We start from the raw sequence: 20,793 nt of genomic DNA, 5'->3' as shown, positions 1-20,793 counted from the left end.
TTATTAGTTTAGAAAAATGCTCTTGTGTTGGAGCTGTATCACATTAAAGCTGTGGGAGTAGTTTAGCAGTGATGGCTGTGGAAGAAAAATAAAATCAAAGTTGAATGATTCTTTTCAAGGAAGGATTATTTGGGTTGTCCCGAAACTATCTCAACTCTTCTGATTTTTAAGTTGATAAATATTGATTGCAGCTGAGATGGTTTTAACAGCTAAGAATGATAAAACGTTTGATGCTTGCAGCAAGATTACTCAACGTTACTGGGAGCTGTTTTACTGTTCTATTTTTTTTTTTTCAAGTGCATTTTGCTGGATTTGAACAGAATCTGTGGTTTGTAACAGCTTCTCTTGTTGTTTGACACTGGTTTGGGCTCCCTCCTAGGAAGTATAAGAAAAATATAAGGGTGGTTTGATTTGCAGTTTAGTATAAGGTGTCAGTCAAATGCTGCAGGCACAGAAGGCAGGGGGTTGTGAATGGTTCTTGGAAAGCAGATGTGCTTAGAGGGGAGAAGGTCATGAGAATAAATTAATTGGCGCTTCTTTTTTCTTAATTCATAGATTTTGAAAAAATACGGATTTAAAGTAAGAAAATGTACTTTCTCTGTATTCCATGCTTTAAGACTGTCAATTTATAGCTAAGGTTTATTGCTGAAGTCTATTAATGCACATTTTCTCTAAAAGTTCCTATTGAAAAGATCGTTTTGCTGAATTTTCTGAAAGTAAAAATAAGCTGTTCTGCCAGCTGCTGCTTTTCATATAAATGAGATAAAAGCAGTCTATTTCAGAAACCCTAAAAATCCATAAGATGTGGCAAGTTTTGAAAACAATTTCCAACATCTGAATTTGTAGAGCTGTCTCATGGCTTTGGTCTCTTTCATTTGTAATGAAAGCGTCATAAACAGTTCTGTTTGAGAAGTATTTTTCTGGCACTTTTGTGTCTCTTGTACCCACATGTTTATTGAGTTTTTTGAAGTGGGTTTTTGGAAGCGGTTTGGTAGTTGCTTGTGCATGATTGGTACATCACTACCTGCAGCGTAACCAGATCCCCATTGTACAAGACTGCTTGTGAAGGCTTTACCATGAGCTGTGATAAGCTGTGATACTAATACAGCACTTCCACTCCCCAGTTTTCCCTCTGCTGAAGATCACCACCCCTGTGTCAGCTGCCACGGGACAACAGTTTTTGTGCCTGACTTCAGAGAGAAGGCGAGCAAATGGGAAGTGACAGTTTTTTAAATAACTACACCTAAATTCTCCAGAGCTTGTTTATCAGAGTTGCAAGATGTTATCTTAGTGCTTGGATTGTATATGCTGAGGTATTTCTAAACACAGAGCATAACTGTGTAATAAAACTTTGTACTGCTTAAGATTTTCCAAATGAAGATCCCAAAGATTTCTACTTACATCAGTTATGCTTCCCAGTACTTCTGTGTTACAGGAACATATGAGCTACATCTTTATGGAAAGAGCATGATTCATGAAAGGAGGTTGTGGAGAGGAAGGTGCTGGCCTCTTCTCCCAGGTGACAGGGGACAGGACAAGAGGAAATGGCCTCAAGCTCCACCAGGGGAGGTTCAGGCTGGACATTAGGAAAGAATTTTTCACAGAAAGGGTCATTGGGGACTGGCAGAGGCTGCCCAGGGAGGGGGTTGAGTCACCTTCCCTGGAGGTGTTTAAGGTACTGGTGGACGAGGTGCTGAGGGACGTGGTTTAGTGATTGATAGGAGTGGTTGGACTCGATGATCCGGTGGGTCCTTTCCAACCTGGATATTCTATGATTCTATGAAAGGGGATAACGGTTTCCTCAAAGATCATAGGCAAAGTCTGTTCAATGCCAGGAAAGGGAATTACTTTTTCTAGTTTCCAGTTTTGCGTTGTAGCTGCTTACTTTGTTTTCCTTCCCTCTGGGCCTGTTTGGACCTAAACTGTGTCATAGTGGACTGTGCTCTATTCTAACCCTAACATGTTTTAAACTTGTCAAAAGAGATCCTGTTTCTGTCTGAAACTCTGTAGTAGGACTGATTCCTGCCCATTGTCTTACAGAAAGTCCTATGGTAAATCATCTGTTTGCAGTTTGGGCATGATGCCATTTTCACAACACTAGGGCAATACTGGCTTCTCAGCAATTAATTTAAAACATAATGTTTTAAACAAAACATTAACAAAATATATAAACATCAGCAGTAGCAACAGAATTATTGTGCCTCCCTTCATAGTTTTGTCCAGTGATGGGGATGTGCACTGTGGTGCACAGCTCTAGATTCCATGCCTGGCTGCTGTGAGCGCTAATTTGGCAAGGTCTGAGACTGTGATGGAGGATACAGATCTTGGTGCCTAGTCTGCTTCTTTCATCTTGAAAATAATTGAATCAGAAGGAACAAAATGTATCAGGAATGTAACTTTTTTTTTAAAATTTAGATACAAATAAAAGAAGAAGAAGATTTTTTTCAGAAATTGAATGTACTGAAAGTAACTACTGTAGCTTAGCATGAAAGAGTGAGTGATGGAATCACCTGAAACATTTGGTGTAGATATATAGAATGAAGCAGAAAATCCCCTGCAACTCAAAGAATTCAGGGAATAGTTTAATAGCAGATGAAGAACTGGGTAACTTGAATGTTGATTGGGTTTGTTTTTTTCTGAGAGTTGTACTATTTTCCTTAAAAGATGAAGTCTTAATATTTACTTTAAAATAAGCAAAGCACTACATAACATAAATATTGGTGGTCTATTTCTGTAAATTAACTGTACGTTTTTCTCTGTAACTGGAGAAAATACCCAGCCTCATAGTGTAATCTAACAAACACTGGCATGAGTTTCGGAGTACTGTCATTCTGCTGATTTGTTGTTTTATCTTTGAAGTGGCAGCTTGACCTTTCCAGTTGCTCTGTGTGATAATGTTTTTTACCTACTGTTACTTTGTTAAGTACAGAAGATAATGTATGAATCCCATCTACAGAAAGCAAGTTTAGTTAACCAAGCGTGAGCTAGATTTTGTTATATATTCTTCTGGCTCAGTGCCCACTGCCTCCTTTTGTCTCTAGCCTGGAACGTCTTGTAATAGACACTATCCTCTTCAAAAATGTATTCAGTGATGTTTACTGTCTAATAGTTGTATTGCTGCTCTGACTGTGAAGTAATTATTTCCTTGAGCAATTAACACAAAATAAGTACTTGTAGCTGTCATTGTGAAATGAAGTCACACCAGTCGTGTAGAAATATGCTTGCAGTGAAATTCCATGCCTTAGATAAATGTGATTCCACAGCAGCAGTTGAAGTTGTCCCCTCAGAGCATTAAAAACGTTTGTGAGTTCTTTTGTCCTGTTGGTTGAAAAGGTGATATTATTTCATTTTCATTGTTCTCTTGACAGAAATGTTGCAACATCTTCATCAACAGCTAGCGGAATCTGAGCACAGGACCATGACCTACTTGAAACGGTTTAACAAGATGCAAGCAGACTACCATAATCTCATTGGAGTCACCGCAGAGCTGGTAGATTCCTTGGAGGCCACAGTCAATGGCAAGATGGTAAGAGATGACTCAGATGCACACCCCCCAGAAAATGGAGAGAGAATGCCACTGAAGTGTGAATGAAACTCTAGTTAGGAGCATTTCTGTAAGTACTGTGGCTCTTTACTAGTGAAACACAGCACTTTGAGAGATTCTTCAATTGCCCCTGCATACAAGGATAAAGGTAATAGAGAAGATGGGTTGAATTGTGCAGGTTCAGAAACCTTGAAGAAACTATCACCATCTCACAAGACATCTCAGATCTCTTGTGAGAGTCCCCTTTTGAGCTTTGGCATCAGCAGTCCTGAGAGAGCATTATGTGATTACTGACTTAAGCCTATCAAAGGTCATTGTATATTTAAAACTGCTGCCAGGTCTGTTTTAAGTTGCACTGTGCTGGAAACAATCTACTCATCTAAAATTTTGGAGGGGAAAAGCTTTGCTTTTTGTTCTGGTAAGCTGAAATTGTTAATTTAGTTGGTAAAGGGAACTGAAGCATGAAGGAATTAATTATTGACTTTGTGAAACGGGCCACATGTATGTGTCTGGAGAGGGTACAACTTTCTTATTGGTATTTTTTGTACAAAGATGATTTTATGCTTCGTCTTTTGTGCCCCCTTCTCTGCAAGGATGACCCTGTACTGTAACTTCTGTATAACCTGCAGATTATTCTTATGGCAGATGTTAGTGGCCTCTAGATGCTTCTAAGGGAACTGTGAGTTGTTAACAGGCAAAATGACCTAGGAGTTCCTGCACTGCCTGCTGAAAAGTCAGTATGCACCTCCCTCCTGTCATCAGTGTGAACACCTTGTTTGTTAATTGTCTTGTGGAATCACTGCTGACATCATTACTGCAGGGAAAAAATTGCCTGTAGGTGTGAATTTTGTTCACAGCAGATTAGGAAAGGTATCTGCTCACATGAGCTTTGATAATGATAAGAAACAACATCTAGTCATTCATTTACATCTTCCCATTTCACACATCGGTGCTTTGCAAGCTGATGGCCACTTGCCTTCTCTGATGAAGGAGCCGGGCGCTGGTTATCTTGTTGGGGATGCTTGCTTGATTTCCCTTGTGAGCCCTGTTCTGGGCAGTCCTTCCCTTCCTTTGATCCTTCCCAAGTGTGTCCAGATGAGGGTGCTCTTTTGTTATGAATCTTGGTTTCTGGCATTTCTCAATGCAAAGTAGAGTTGGGTACTGACTAAAATCGGGTAGAAGTTACAGCGTTCTGAATTTGAAGGGGTTTGTTGTCTCGATGTAGATCTTAGAGTATCAGAAATGTCCCCATTCCTGTTTTTGTAATCTCAGTCCACTCACCTCTGTTCTGGGGAAGCTAACAACTGTTCTGAAATTTGGCAGTTCTGCTGTGATGCAGATTTCCCAAAACAAAACACCTAAACTTGCTGAGATATTTTACATAGGATCACAAAGTCCTGTGCTGTATAATTCATACTTATTCTCTCTGCTATATAAGAGAGTTCTGTGAGTTTTGCCCTTTCGGTAAACAACACATCAGCGTGTTGTTGCCTAATTCTAAAGCTCAGAGCTGCTTCATACTTACTGCCAGAGAGCTTACCTTTTGACTGAGGAAAATCTGTGTGCATACACAGGTGTGACAAGTTCCATTTTTTGTCTGGAATCTCTGAAAGTGTTAGGGTTAGTCGTGCGAGTGGTGTAACTATTCCCAGATGAGAAGAGTCCACGGTTTTGTTAATTTCTGAGCAGACCTGTAGTTACAGTATATACCTTGTGTTGGGTCTAGGTATGTGATTTCTTCCACTCTTAAAAAGAAGAGAACAACCTTTAGTATACCAACTGTCTGGTACAAAGTGTAAGTTTTATATAATCCTGTCCTCTCCTAATGTTTCCTAATTTTTTAGATCACACCGGAGTATCTTCAAAGCGTTTGCGTTCGCTTGTTTAGCAATCAGATGAGACAAAGTGTAGCACAGAGTATTGACTTCACCAGGCCAGGAACGGTAAGTATGAGTTTTTTTACATATTCCAAAAGACAATACTGCTTAAGCTGCATATTGAACAATGAATGCGAGACAGTAAAGGCAAAACGTAATGTGTCCAAGCTTGTGTAAGAATATGGCAATACATAGGGTTGTGTTGATCTCAGGTGCTGGTGAATGACACGGCCACACATTCATAGCTGCATAAATGTAATGAATTTTGTTGTTGTTAACAGTAAGCTGTGCATCTGTCAGTGTTAACTGAATATTTTTTAAAAAGCTAAAATCCTAAAATTAATGTCTGAGCATGGTTTGATGGCACATGTTACCCAATTTAATTTAGTCAAGAAGAAGCAGTAGTGTTGCTCAGCTGTGGACGTGCTCTGTTCCCTTCTGCTGTCAGTGATGCTTCCATAACCCTAGAATGGATGGGCTTTTGCAGCTAAAGGAGAAACATCAGATAGAATCATGAGAGCAAACGCAGAAAAGAGGAGGAAGGGAGGACTCCACTTTTCTGTAAGAGCTAGTTGTTAGTTGGACAGTTAGGTAACACACCTGAGCTACCTTGTTGATTTACATGATGGGCTTCATCCCTGTGTCTGAGGATCTTTATCTTATTGATAAGCAGCTCAGGATGCCTAAGGTTTTTTCTTCCCGCTCCATCATCCTCCTGTTCCTTTTCAGATGGTTGCAATGTACCTCACTGCTTGTGAGGTACAACTGTGAAATGATTGTTGATCTTATGTATCATGTATATTTACTCCCACATCTTTAAATGTTTCTCCAGAAGTATTTTTGGTCTGGAAGCACTTTTGCCACTATACTTATGCCACTGCGGCTACTTTAGCACAGTCTCTAGCTATGTAGACAGGTCAGAGAAAGAGGATTTGGTGGTGGTTGATTTTTTTTCCTTCCTGGAGGTAAATTTTTGCCTCCCCTTTGTCCCAAATTAGCCAGGTTAAGCTGAGTAAGGCTGTGTTCTTCCAACATAGTTATATCTATTTTTATACAAGGCTTTACTAGCAAAACTATTTCTGTGTAGCTTTATGGCTACTTTACCCATGCTATTTGAGGTAGTTGCTGTGACAGCAAAGTTTTCTAGGGAAGGATCGGGACAGCTATAGCAATGAGACTTTTAATCTCAACTGGCTTAGGTCACTTGTGACAGTGAGGTTGTGTTAATGACTGTGGTTGTAGTCTAATGTTGTTTCTCTAAGCAGACCAACACACTCAGCCTGTTGGAGGCATTAGACAAATTTTGGAGGACTAGTCACAGTGTTTGCTTGTAGACCTTCGCTGCACCATAGTCAAGTTTCCTCATCTTATCCTTTTGTCCATACTTGGTTGATCATGTTTTCTTGGTTATTTCCCATCTAGAGACTTCTGTTCTTGTACAAGATCGGTAAACATGTAGAAATACAAGTATAAGAAGAAAACACACATGTAGCCCATCTTCTGAGAAGAAAAATTACACTCTTTCCTCATTATCCCCTAGTATTTCTAGCTGCTCCCTGACTCTGTTGATCCAGGGAAGGAAGGTGAGATGGACTGAAAACCAAATTCTGACTGTTTGCCACTAGGCCACTAAGGCATCCCATTACTTCTTCTTCAAGGATTCCAAATACCTCATTGTTATACACTTAGATGTTATTGTTCTATGCTTAAGTGTTTTCAGGTTTTTGTATAAGTTTTGGAATAACACTGGAGGCATCGTGACCCAGACTGCGTAGTAGCATGTGTTTGCAGCATCTGTACTGGATTTGTGTTGGAAGGGCCTTTCGTTTTTTGTTCATAACAATTATTGACACCAGAGCACGGTCTTTCCAGCTACTCCATTTCACAAAACTCCTGCTGCTATAAGGGCCAGCCACCTGTATAATTGTAGAGGGAGAGAGAAGCAGAGGGACAGCTCATCTGCTCATCCTTACCACTAGATCACTGTGTAGGCAAGATAATTGTGAGATTAAAAAAAACCGTTAAGAGGTTTGGCAAGCATGAAATGTGGTAGGGTTATTTTTCCCCACTTCGCCATAAGTATTCAGGATTTGACCCATCTCATAAACATGATGTCAGGGCCAGAGCCTTACATGAATTAGTTTTGGTGGATCAGTACCTCTAAATAGATGAAAATCCTTAGCAAGAAAATTACCTTTTTGTTGTATGGATATGCAGCCTTAAATTTCTACCTCTTTTACTTATGGTTTGACTGGATGTGCGTGATGTAGTTTGGAAAGAGGAGGTGCTTGAGTCCAGTCAGCCTGGGGACAATCCAGGTTTGGGAGTAGTTTCTGAGAGCAAAAGATATTAAAGCTGCATCATTCTCTCAGATGCGTACTTGAGCTCTACGGTGTATGTTGTTGAATCAGCTACACTACACTGGAAGTTTTAAGGTATACTGGGAAGGAGGACTGTACCAGTGCTGCAAGCAAAATTAAATATTGGCCAAGGAAATTAATGAGTATGCGTTGGATTATATCCTTGGTACCATTATTTATCTGCAAACTTGATTTTGTTCCCAGTGCATTGTACTCTGTGCTCAATTTTTTAATGTCAGGAAAGTAGTATTGTGTAATATAAAGCCTTGAGGTCTCAGGCTTTGAAATTACAATAAAGGTGGCATATATCATTTAATGTGTGCCTTTATTGTACAATAAATCAGCTTCCTGGTTTGCCTCCCCATTGCTGAAGACCTTGCCTTTCGTACTTAAAAAAATTAGTACTGTGTGGACAAAGCCCAGAATGAGGCTTTCTAACCAAACTGGCTTTAAGACCTGAGGCAATAACGTCTCTTAACCAAAAGACTTTCCTGTTTAATCATACCCATGAAGTCTTACTTAGCAAGAGCATCTGGTGTTGGCTGTGGCTTTATGGTCTCCGTTAAGCTGGTTTGGATCTCGCTCTTTCTCAGAGCAGCTTCATGCCTCTTGCCAGTTCCTGAGTCAGCCTTGTGAGCCTCATCTACGTCTACGAGGATGCATCTACTGCATGTAGTAGGAGAGGCCATGCTACTGTTACGGCTGGGAGATGTTTCCAAGGCTTCTCTAAAGCCTTGTTTTACCATAAGGCTTTAGTCCTAACTGTAGTTGAACATTCTTATCATCTTCCATCATGTCATTTGGCATGTGTGGTCCTGAATTGAGAGATGAGAAACCTGAGAGAATTATCAGAGCAAAAGGTCTGGATTGTAAGAACAGGAAGTCAGCGCACTAGGTCTGACAAGTTGCGGAAACATTCATTTGAAGATTTAATCTGATTCCTGACTTTCTAATGTTTGTTTGGACAGGGAACTGATGTGCGTAATGGGGATTAACTTTGAAAATAATAGTTTCAAATACAGTGATCTATTATAGTCCCTTATATCTTTGATAGTCTTAAGATAGTGTAAGTTTTACTTTCTTTTTTTTTTTTTTCTAAAAGCGGTTTGTCTGGTGGGTAAGAAGCATGAATTCTAGCTTTTTGATGCCTGCAATTTTCTTTTAAGACGCATCATAAAGGCAAATGGATTCTGGCTTTTTATCACTGAAGTGTTGTATGTTCACTTCCTATTGAAAGTAGCTCTTAAGCATAGGCTCAAGCCTTAAACCCATGAGTAGATTTTCTGATTCAAATAATTACACCTTCCTGGAATTTCTTGGATTAAGGATTATGTAATAAGTTTCTCTAAACTTTGGATTGCAGGGAAAATGGAAACTGCTTCTCCAGATGTGCAGTGTCTGTCATTGGTCAAGATGTATATTAAGCACTGGAGAATCTTTCTGTGGGAGGAAAGCTGTACAGTTGTTGGTATATGTATTGCTTCTGTGTCATGGAATAAAGGCCTATTATGTTTTTACTGCTATTCAGTCTGATTATATTTACCTGTAGCTACAATTAGTTGAATTAATGTACCTTACAAGTTTTAGTTCTTGGCCCAACTCTTGAAGCTGTGTAAAATGTATTTTTTTAGTTCTGTTGCTGGACAAAAGCACCAGCTTTTCTGTGCCATTAGGCTGTCATTTACAAACTGTAAACAAGGAGGAATTTTTTATATATGTTGGGATAGCTGTAAAGATTAGCATGGGCTCCTTTTTTTCTTGTGGTCTCTGCTTTGTTCCTCAAAACACTTCTTACTGCAATTGTGAACATTCCATCAAGCTGTAATAGTTGGTGGCAGGTGTTCTGTTTCTTACTTGTGAAAGTTTTCTGTGCCAGGAAACCACATGAAACCTGGGAGACAGGGTAACAGTAGGGTGTTGGGTTTTTTTTTTTATTACTCTGAACCATTCAGAATGGATTTACCAAGTATCATGTGGATGTATGTTCTTTTAAAAATAATATGCATATTACAGCAAACACCATCTACCCTAAGCAGGCTCTTCTGAGGATGAACCCCTTTTCTGAGGGGTTGTTTAGCCTGGAGAAGAGGAGGCTGAGGGGAGACCTCATTGCTCTCTACAACTACCTGAAAGGAGGTTGTGGAGAGGAGGGAGCTGGGCTCTTCTCCCAAGTGACAGGGGACAGGATGAGAGAGAATGGCCTCAAACTCTGCCAGGGTATGTTCAGGCTGGACATAAGGAAAAAATTTTTCACAGAAAGGGTCATTGGGCACTCAAACAGGCTGCCTGGGGAGGTGGTTGAGTCACCTTCCCTGGAGGGTTTTAAGGGACAGGTGGATGAGGTGCTGAGCACCATGGTTTAGTGACTGATAGGAATGGTTGGACTCGATTCACTGGGTCTTTTCCAACCTACTGATTCTGTGAAATGTATCAGTCTTCTCCATCCCTGTCCATGCAATGATTCTTATATATATAATGCCTTTTTCACAAATTGCTGCAGGTGATTTAACTGCCTGCAGCACCTTGGGCAGGTTTTTTGTTTGCAGAAATTCCTGATCTCTAATGGTAATGTGTTAAAATCAGTAGAGAGTCCACAAACATTTCCTATTATTGCCTTCAAATAGCCCAGGTTGGAAGGGACCTTGGAAGGTCATCTGGTCCAGCCTTTTGTGGTTTTCTTTAATGTTAAAACTTTCCTTTAATGTCGTCTTTGTCTTATCCCTACGTACGTTTTCACTGGCTCAGATCATGCATGTGTTGAAATAACCTGTATCATGGTAAGAAGGCATCTCCTGATTTCTTTTGCTCGCTTATTGGTGTCTATTGACGTTGTCCTTTGTTCTAAATTTAATTTTAAGATGTCTTCACCCGGAACTGCCTCTGTGTGTGTAACTCGGGGAATTCTGAGTGTGTTGTGTGAAGAGACTAATATCCAATTTTCTAATGCGTTAAAGAAAATTTATTAAAGAATAGAAGGAGCTTTATTTTCTGCTCACAGTAAAGAGTGGCAAGTTTCTTTTACCTTCTGTGTAAGGTGGTATATATCTGTTATAGAGGAACCTGCCAAATACAATGTTCATGTACTTATTCATCTGCGCAAATATGTCCTCTAAAGTAAGTATTGACAGTTTTGCACAAGAAGACTAGAAGCAGAATAATTAATGTTGGACTTATTTTGTTGTGTTGAACTGTGTACTTCTATTTCGAATTGAGACTGTTCTTTTTAGATACAAACCTATTCCAAGTTAAATATCTTAGCCTAATTAAAGAGAACATGGCATGTTTTGTTCTAAACTACTCAAACCATGAATTATCACCATTTTTTATTTTGGTAACTAAATATCAGGTTTCCTTCCAGAGACTTTTTCTTAATTTATCTTTGAAGCCTTTTGAGATGAGGAATTGGCAACATTGCTGGAACACCTCAAATTGTCTCTCTCAGTTCTCATTACATGCTGGTGAGAAACTCCAGCCAAAGCAAGAATGGGAGAATACTTGCAGCTGCCTTCTGAGAACTGAGGTCTGCTGGTCAATAACATCTACAGTGGCATCTCGTTCTTTAGCTGCTTCAGTGTGGTGAACCGTAGAAGTTATCTGTTCACATAAATGCCTCATTGCTTGTTATGTAGTTATTCAAACTGGCAGTTATAACAGAACAATGTGCAGACTGGGTATGTTTGCCAGGTATTGAAGAGAGAACTCGTAAATATATAGTGAGAGAGACACTGATTTCAGTCCTAAAACATGCAAGTACTTGGATAGGGAGAAAGTTCTTACGTTTTTCTTTTCAAAGCAAATAGTGCGGTTTTTCGCTAAAAATTTAGCTAATTTTGATTTGTTGTTTTTTTTAGAACTGTGATTTATTTCTGTTAACTTGTTTTTTTCTGATCTTTTTTATTTTAATGTGTGCCTGTTTGCCCGTAAAGGGATATTACTCTATGAGCCCTTGTGATGACGGATATGTAAGTGTCTATATCTTTATATCCTTTCACATTGCCTGCTGCAGTCTGTCACAGTCTATATGTCTCTTCATTTCATAATGTGTAACAATCTTCTCTGCTTTTTAACTTGTTGTAACATTAACTGTATGGTTTATAAAGAGCCAAAAAATGCACAAGGCTTGGGATTTCTGCATGGAGAATGGAATATATAAGTTCTAAGTAACCTAATGGCTTCCTAAATCATGTAACACAGCATGTCAACAAAAGAGCATCTTTGTCCACAACTTCTACGTGAGACACAGCTTCTTTATAATGTGCATAAAGTTATTTCTTCCACATAAACATTGTGCATACAGCTTGCAATGTCTCTGAAGTGTGCCAGCACCAGCTGATCCAACAACACCTCTAAGTAAGCAGATAAATATTATTCCTTAATATAATGCAGCAAATTGAATTGTGCTCTTCAGAGGCGCATCTTATTGTACATATTTGTATTTTTAATTTGTAAAGTGAAACTTTCTGTAGTAAAGACTATCAAATTGTTTCAAACAATTAAAATGGATCCTCTTTCACTGTAAAACTGATAAAGCAAGATGGTATTCAGTGTACTGCCGGTGACTTCTGTAACCCAGATGGAAGTTTGTATTCTGGCAATATTACAAGTGCACCATAAGTATCTAATTTTGCCCATAGTCAGTGCATTCTTTGCAAAGAGAGGAAATGAGTCTAAGTAACTTGGTATGTAATCAATTCATAAAAGTTATTGACACCAATTCTGATAAATGTCAATCAGTATTCTGCTATAAATCATGCATGTTTATATTTTTTCAGCTTTCTTCAGGTAAAACAAAATTTCACCTTTCAAGAAAAATTGCACTTTTTTTTTTTCCCAAATGTATTCCTCGCCTGGAAATACAGTAACCCCTGAGGGACTCAACTTGCCACTTAAAACAACATTTTGTTTTGACAAATAGTCATAGAATTATTGAATGCTGTGAACTATTCCTTATGTGCTTTGTTTTATCTAGATGTAGAAAACACTGTTCACATTCACCTGTGTTAAAAGATCACCCATATCAAGCAACCTGTTTATGTTGATTAGTGTTTTGCGTTCTGTTCCCTCTCACGGTGTTTTTTTTTGAAACTGAGAAAAGTTGATTACAGATGAGAAACTATGAATTAAATTTTCTTTGCTAAAGAAAAGTTTTACCCTTATCCTGGGAATGTTAGTTACATGTAATTTATACAATGCAGAATGTAATAACTTACAATGTAGAGCTGTTTATAGACTTTTAAAAAGTTGTTTAATTCTGAGATTTTTTTGCATAGATAGATCTGTTTCCTCTAGCTTCCTCTCACTCTTTCTATTTACTATTTTATTATTTTTCTGACATTTTGTCTTTACATTATCACATAGTATTACAGCGTGACATTTTTATGTACACTTCAGATGTCTTAGAGAACCTGTTTTATATGCCAAGTGGGAAATTTTCATAACAGCATATCTCTAGTACAAGAAAAAAAATTAATTAAAACCATTTGCAGCTCTTCTTATGAAATGAATTTGCATAGCCCCAGTAGACCTGCCAGGTTACACAAGCTCAGCGTCTAACCCATCAAAGGCTGCATGTAGCAGCCTTGTCATCATTAGCATAAAACAATGAGCTCAACATAAATTTGCAAGTTCTAATGATATGAACGAATTTGTTCAAACTTTGGTTTTACTCTTCACGTATTCACCACGTATCTTTGGTTATTAATTCTGAATCTGCATTGAATTAACACTGAATTCTTATAGCACACTTTCAGAGTGATAACTGAAGACAGAATCTGACTTTCAGCTTTAGCCTTCAGCATATTATGAATATATACATCAAATAGCAAATTGGAGTTGGTTTGAACACAGGGCTACAGTATTTGATAAAATCAGTTGTGGTTTTGGCTTGCGTAGGAAATGCATCTGTTTTCTTTTATAAATATTGATTCCTCCCCTGCCCTGCTTCCGCCTTTGAGCTTTGTTTTATTTCATACAGTTTGTATTCATGCCTTGCTTTGTTCAAAAATGAAGAGCTGCCATCTGTGGCTAATCTGCATTGTGACAGAATTATTCGACTTGATATGGCACCTGGTTTGGCTTTGGAAAGAACCAGTACAAACATAAGTTGTACTTCGTGATCCTTCCAGAATGAGCTGTGCTTGGGCTTATTTTCTTGTGTTTGTTTCTTTTCCATTCTGTAAGACCACTGGTTTCTGCATGTGTTTCAATTATGGCAAACGCTTCTGTCTAAAGATAGGTTTTGCATGAAAAATATTTTTTTCAAGTTTAAATCTATGAATGTCAGGAGTCATGTATTGCAGATGAGTCATATATGTCCCATGTTCTTTGCACTTTTTCATTCAATGGCAATTTAAGGAATACTGTTACCCCAAAGCTTGAATTAATATTTAATCTGTTCCAGCAAAGGTAAGACTGGGGAAAGAGCTTGGGAGAAAATGCTGAGGAAACAAGTGCTTTTTAAGCTAAGAAAGTCAGTAGTAAAGGCAAGTGTTGTAAACTTGGTTGACTTGAGGCATCATCTGGTAGTTGACATGCTGGATGTGTGATGAGGAAGTTACCTGTCAGCAGTGCCTCTAACTCTGCCTTTCAGTCTGTAGCCTTGGATTCATCACCTGGAGAAGGTCATAATGCTTCTAATACTATTAAGAATTTATTTGCTCCAGAGTGCTTTGATTATTATGAATTCCCAGTGCAGATTGTTTTACTTTATCTTGACCAGTTACTTAAAAGCAGCTATTATTTGTAAATAAGTCCCAACTTCCCCGGATTCAAATACTCCCTCTCTCAAAACCACGGTACAGTTGGAGTTTTTGCACTATTGGAACAGAAATGACAAGATGTCAGAGTTCAGCATTTAGATTTGAGAACAAACCTGAGGAAAGGAAGAAAAGATCTGTGAGCATCAAAAAAACAAAAGGCCAAATTGGGGTCTATTCTGCCCACTTCCAGACTTCAACATTAACCTTTTTCTCAATTAAATGTATCCCCTTGTTCCTAAAAACTCTTCATGTTTATATATGTATCTGCAACAAAGAAGTCCGTTTTTAAAAGCATATGGCTAATGTTTTGCAGAAAACTTGGAAAAAGTTTTGTTATTAACTTGGTGGTGCGGAGGTTTCTATTCCTGAGAATCTTTTGCTTTTGCTTTCTGTGACAGTGTGTTGAGAGGGGTGAGGGCTGGTTCAGCTGGCAGTCCTGCTAGCAGCAGTGCATGCTGAAGCTTGGCGCTGAGCTGCTGTGAACAGAGAAAATGGTGAAGTCTATGACCTTTTTCCACAGGTTATATGTCTTAAATGACGTAAGCGTGCTGATGCAAGTGGGTCCAAGAGCCGATCTGTAGGACCAAGCTGTATCTTAGGTGTGGTTTTAATTCTGTTAGAGCTAATGTGCAATTTGGGAACTAGAGCTCAACAGGGCTTTTGGGGTTAGGTTATGTAAAGATAATTAACTTGGTAAATATCCTGAGACCGGGACATCATGGATCAGTACCACAGAGGAGAAACTGAATCAAACAAATACTACCTAGTGGAATGCAAAAGGAGTTGCAGAGGCTGAGGTGTATTTGTTTTGGTGGGTTGGGGTTAAGGTTAGGGGCATGTAGATCCGTACCAAAGAGGGGAAACGGAAACAAACAAATACCACCTAGTGGAATGCAAAAGGAGGTGCTGAGGCTGAATTATATTTGCTTTGGTGGGTTGCCTGCTAGGGAATTTGTAATCCATGTTTACCCTTCCCTGTTTGTATGGGGCACGGTGCTTTGTGAGGCAGAGGACTGTGTGCTTAAAGAACAGGAGCTCTGTGCTTCACAGGATGCCTCAGCTGCCTGGCCCAAGGAACCCAAAATCTTAGCCCTCTGAGCCACAGGAGAGCTGCTGGGTTGTGTAACTGCCAAAAAATATCCACTGAAGAAACAGAATTCTCTAGCAATGTTTTACTGTCCTCATAAAATTACTTAAAATAGAGACCTACATGAATTGCAAAACCAGGGAAATACTTGCACCAGAGTTGTTGCTGTAATTTATCAGCTATTGCTAACTTATTTTGCAGAATTATTCTGTCATAATCGAAGTCTAGATCTGTTGGGTGGCTGTTTATGGTAGTTGTGTGATGAGCTTTTGATTGTTTATTGTAAAATAATAATTTTCAGCTCTTTCACGCTGTTCATTGTTGGATCTCAACAGCTTGTTTGAGAGATCGATGCCTATATCTGCTTTCCAAATTCGAAAAATTGAGGCCCAGAGATGTGAAATAACATCTTTAAATTCTGTCTGCAGTAGCTGAATCACGACTAGTGTTTTTCCTGACAACCAAGCCAGTGTCAAACTCAGAATGCCATACTGGAGAGATACAAATTAGCTTCCTTATGACTAATTACAATCATGTAGATGAAGGAAGTAGGCAAAATCACATAGATAAAAGGAAATCTCTGCCTGTAACGTGGCTGCATTCTTTCTGCTCGTCAGTGGTGCAGACCATGGTCGGTCAGATTCAGAAACGAAAGTGCAGAGAAGGGTGAACTCGCCCGGAGAAACTTTTGCCTTTTCTGTTTTGCCTCACTGAACCTGACATGATATGAACTGTATCCGTATTGCTTTCCCAGAAATACCAAAAGCCTGAGTGAGCTTCCTTCTTCCTGTGCAGGTTCCGAACTGATAAAATCTGGTCTAATCAGAGAAGTGAGTGCTGGACACTGAAGGCTCTTCATCTTGGTGGTCTGACACTCAGAGTTTGCTCCGCTGTGTGGTGCCTCTTTAGAGTGGGTAGAGTACAGAGCCAAACTGTACTAAATGCTTTGCTGTGCTCCATCTGCTAGCTTAAAAAAATTGATTTTCAAAAATCTAAATGTTTTCCAGTTGAAGTTTCTGTAGTTTGAAATTTATAAAAGCTTGCAAATTCTTCCACTTGCCAAAAAGTTTTATTCCTGTGGAAGGGAGGTACATATATCTTTACCATTTATATATCCTTTAGTTAGATATTGGTTGGAGCACATGCTTGTCTTTCTAAAGCAGCAAAGTGGTGGGTAAAAAGGACTGCTGAGAAGCAGAGAGCTTTTCTGTATATCTGTTTACTCGTAGTGACTGGCTTTATTTCTTTTCTCACTACTGTTCTTTGTCTCACCTTTTCATCTTCAAGGACTGTGTCATTTCTCTTCCTTTAACATCCTACGATTTCTTTTAATGGAGGACAGTGCTGAGGAAGACAACAAAAATGATTCGTGATTTTATTGCACAGTCAGGTGCAAGATGATAGGTTTTGATGAGGGAAACAGTTTTGTTTAAATAAAATTTAACTTTTGGTATTTTTCAAAAAGGGCTAAGGAAACTGAATGCAGATAAATGAGGGGAAACCAGTGTAAGTAGATATGATACCTCGAAAGGCTTTCCTATTGTGCAAAGTAAAATATGAGTTGAGAACTTCTGTCAAGACAGATTAATTTTGAAGTGTATGACCTGTTAATTGTTTATTGTGTACAAGTCATTCATTGACTTAAACATAGCATAAAATGCTTTCCAATGCACCTATAAGCTTATTTCCCCTACAAGAGAGCAGTTCCTTGTATTCCGAATGAGGTACTGTTCAAGAATATGTCAGCTGGAGTAATTCAATATTCTCTATGATATTTCATGCTTTTTGTCTCTTAAATCCCTCGGGTTTGCTTCTGACAATAGACATCGGTTATATAGCTTCCATTGAAAAATGTTAGGTTAGAAGAGGAGGCCAGTTTTAAAGGCATAAATGGTAATGAGAGATTTTTTAGAAAGTGTGTAGGGAGATCAACACAAAGAGATGATACTGAATATTCTGCAAATGTGACATGTAGTTGACATCAGAATGTGTGATATGAAGCACTCTTATGCCAGAATTGCTGCTTCTTGGCTCACCTACAGTTTGCTCTAGTGAAAAATATTTACTAAAGCAGAAAACTTTTATATGATGTTGATATTTTGCGTGGCAGTGGTGGCTGCATATGCTATATGTCACACTGCATCCAAGAGGAATTATCCAGGCTTAAATTACTTATCTTTGGCAGAACCACTGAGAATGCTGTGCTGTTCCGTATTGGTTTTATCTGTGCTAGAATTAATAGTCTTTTCTTTACATATTAATAGTTATACACAGGGATATATATTAGCAGCAACAGGCACTCTGATAACAGTGTCAAAACAGAGAATTGTAGCAAGTTTGGGTGCTATAATTCATGATAGGTCTCCAGTGGAATGTTATCACAGCTTTAAGGTGTTAAATTTTTTTAAGTCAATAAATGTGTTTAACAAGGTCTTAGGCTACCTCAGTTGGTTTTAGATGGTAGGTAGTTTGTACTCCTTTTTTCCCCTTTTATTTATTTTCTAAATTCTTCAAATATAGATAGTTTTTGGAGTATGACAATGAAGTTATAGCCAGATCATAACAGATGAGGCTTTTACCTGTGAAACACTTTAAGGGAAAAAAGATAAACACTGTTGTTTTCTTTGGCTGTGTTTCTAATATGCAACATAGCTTTTACAGGAAAAGAGCTGCAGAAGCTTAGTGAAAGAATTCACTGTGAACTTCATTAGTAACATTCTTGGTATGAAATTTGGACTAATGTGTTGTGATTTCTCTTTTTCTTTCTGTTTCTGATCCAGGCTTCCACAATGTTAAGAGCATCTTTAGCCCCTGTGTAAGTATTTATTGCTGAGCTTCATTTATTTTGGTAAAAGGAGGAAAAGGGGTTATGAACTGAAGCACATTGCTGGTTGTCTGCAAATGGGAATCACTCGACCCCCGTGTGCTTCCTCTGATCTCAGGGAACATTGTATGCACGTATTGTGTGCTCTGTATTCTTCTGTTGGGCAGGTTCAGCAACATCCTAATTTCAGCAGGATGTTGTTAATCCAGTAAATCTGCTTCTCCAAACCTGTGAGCCGGTTGCTGTACTTTGCTGTTTCCGCACAGTACAGTCCTGTTGTTGTAATTGCATTGTTTCTCACAAATCCGAGAGGAGGAAGAATCAGTAGTATAGATTTTTGGATGCTTCAAGTTTAATTTTTTTTGTGATTGACTTAATAAATTGTGGCTTGTAAGATCAAATAGAGATGGTCTATCTGAGGTGAAAATTTTGAGACACTGTTATGATGCTTCTATTTAGAAGATAATTAAAGGGACAATTGTACACGTAACAAAGTTTGTTTTGAAAAGTGGTAGGACAGGAAGATAAGACTAAAAATTATTTAGTGGAATACATTGGAATTTTAAAATTAAAGCATTGGCAAGAAGCAGTTTTATTAAGTGCAACTTCTATTGCAGTGTTAAAACTCAATAAAGTGAGATAATACCGGTGCATGGAAAATGGTCCTGTAGTAAGTATTCTGTTAAGCCAACATAGTCCAGCCTAGAAAAATCCATTCAGCCTGCTGCCTTTGCCTTGGAGAAGACATTTCTGCATGCAAGCTGCAGCTTGTTACTGGGGCTGCTTATAACCACAAGTTGCTGCCCTGGTGTCCTTGGGTGAAGAAGGATGTCACTGTGTTGTTTTGTGCCACTAAAAAGCTCAGATCATCAGTTGGCTCACTGTCAGAGTTTAGAATCTGCAAGTTAAGATGGTAAATGAGCTGCTTGTGTGGTGAAAAAGTTCAAGTTTAAAAAGTCTGTTGTTCTAACATGGTAGTGGTAATAAAAGTAACAAAGGTGTAAAAATGTGGAAGCTCTTTTCCTGAAGGGTACTTCCTGTTTTGGCTCTTCTCACCTCAGTAACATCAGCTGTGCTGGATAAAAAGAGAGAGAGTTTTGATCAACATCTTTCCTGTTTGCATCGTAGGAAGGTGCAGGATGTGCCATTGTTGCCCTCTTTGGATTATGAGAAGCTGAAGAAGGATTTGGTTACAGGGAATGACCGTCTCAAGGCCTTCTTGCTGCAAGCTCTGCGCTGGGTAAGGGAGATGGACTCTGCAGAAATAAAGAATAGATCCCTTCTGGAGGGGTGCAGAAAAAGAAAAATCTATCTTGTAAGCGAGATGATTGTTCTAGTGGTTAGTTCAGCATTGTAGGCAACTTCTCCCTGTCAGTGAAGCTTCCTGAGGTTCTTGAGAAACTGAAGAAAGCCTAGGCAGCACTGGCTGTGTATTTGTAGTAGTACTTTACCCGTCAGAAGAAAGCTGGATGGGAATCCCTGGGATCTTCAGGGGAAGTAATTTATTATGTGTTTTTAAGGAAACTGTCGGCTTAAGCAATTCCTTTTTCTATGTTTGCCCGGTTTTAGGTTATGTAAATATTGCTGTATCAAAGAAATACCTGACTCTAATCATCAGTTCTCCTGTATCATGAAGGCATTTTACAAGAGCCTACATTTTGTTTGGCTCTGATCATGCAATGGTATTTCAGAAAAGTAAAGGTGACAACAGGAAGTTACATTTTCCTGATGGAAAGGAAGCCAATGCATTCAAAGTGACAGACGTAAAAGCTGATAATAGTGGAGTTCTGATCAAGCTTCAATGTCCATTTTCACATAAAAAACCATCTGTTAGATCTGACCAGTGGTTCTTCTAGCCTAATATCTCAGATACTTCAGAAAAGCACCACATCTTTAGCTATTAGAGGAGCTTTTAACTTTATGGGAAGTAATGCTGTATCCTTCCTGTATGGACATTGATGACAGCTCCCAAATAATAGTTTTGTAGTGGGTCATTGAGCTGGGATCAGATCAGTTCATTTTATCTCTTTCCCTTAGATCACTGAGGCTGAATTCCTTCTCCTCATGAGAAGAGTTTTCTTAACTGTTGGATATTATCACTTTTAAAATATTTGGTGGTCATCAATTCACATTGCTATTTACTTATTTGACTTGTTTATTTATGTTGATGTTTATTTTAGCGATTGACAACGTCATATCCTGGAGAACAGAGAGACACTGTCCTGCAAGCCTACATCAGTAATGACCTCCTAGACTGCCACAGTAACTGTCAGGTCAGCAGAAAAGGGTTTTCTTCCAACTTGTATGTGGTATCGCTAATTTGTTTCTATTAAGTGCTGATCA

General features: G+C 38.7%; 1 protein-coding gene across 3 annotated transcripts in view; it reads left to right on the top strand.

Moving 5' to 3' along the window:
• The window catches only part of ARMC9 (armadillo repeat containing 9), a 64,207-nt gene that overhangs the window by 11,596 nt on the left and 31,818 nt on the right, over positions 1–20,793 (top strand). For 2 of the 3 annotated variants that reach the window (XM_069864460.1, XM_069864461.1), the window contains exons 7-12: positions 3,369–3,526; positions 5,389–5,487; positions 11,708–11,743; positions 18,407–18,441; positions 19,579–19,690; positions 20,631–20,723. In XM_069864460.1, the coding sequence (XP_069720561.1) occupies positions 3,369–3,526; positions 5,389–5,487; positions 11,708–11,743; positions 18,407–18,441; positions 19,579–19,690; positions 20,631–20,723 (533 nt within the window). The remainder of the gene's footprint in view (positions 1–3,368; positions 3,527–5,388; positions 5,488–11,707; positions 11,744–18,406; positions 18,442–19,578; positions 19,691–20,630; positions 20,724–20,793) is intronic. The other variant, XM_069864462.1, reaches the window with a different exon arrangement.

The sequence above is a fragment of the Phaenicophaeus curvirostris genome, chromosome 10 (assembly GCF_032191515.1).
Source record: "Phaenicophaeus curvirostris isolate KB17595 chromosome 10, BPBGC_Pcur_1.0, whole genome shotgun sequence".
Classification (NCBI taxonomy): domain Eukaryota; kingdom Metazoa; phylum Chordata; class Aves; order Cuculiformes; family Cuculidae; genus Phaenicophaeus; species Phaenicophaeus curvirostris.
This window is presented reverse-complemented; position numbering and strand designations above follow the sequence as displayed.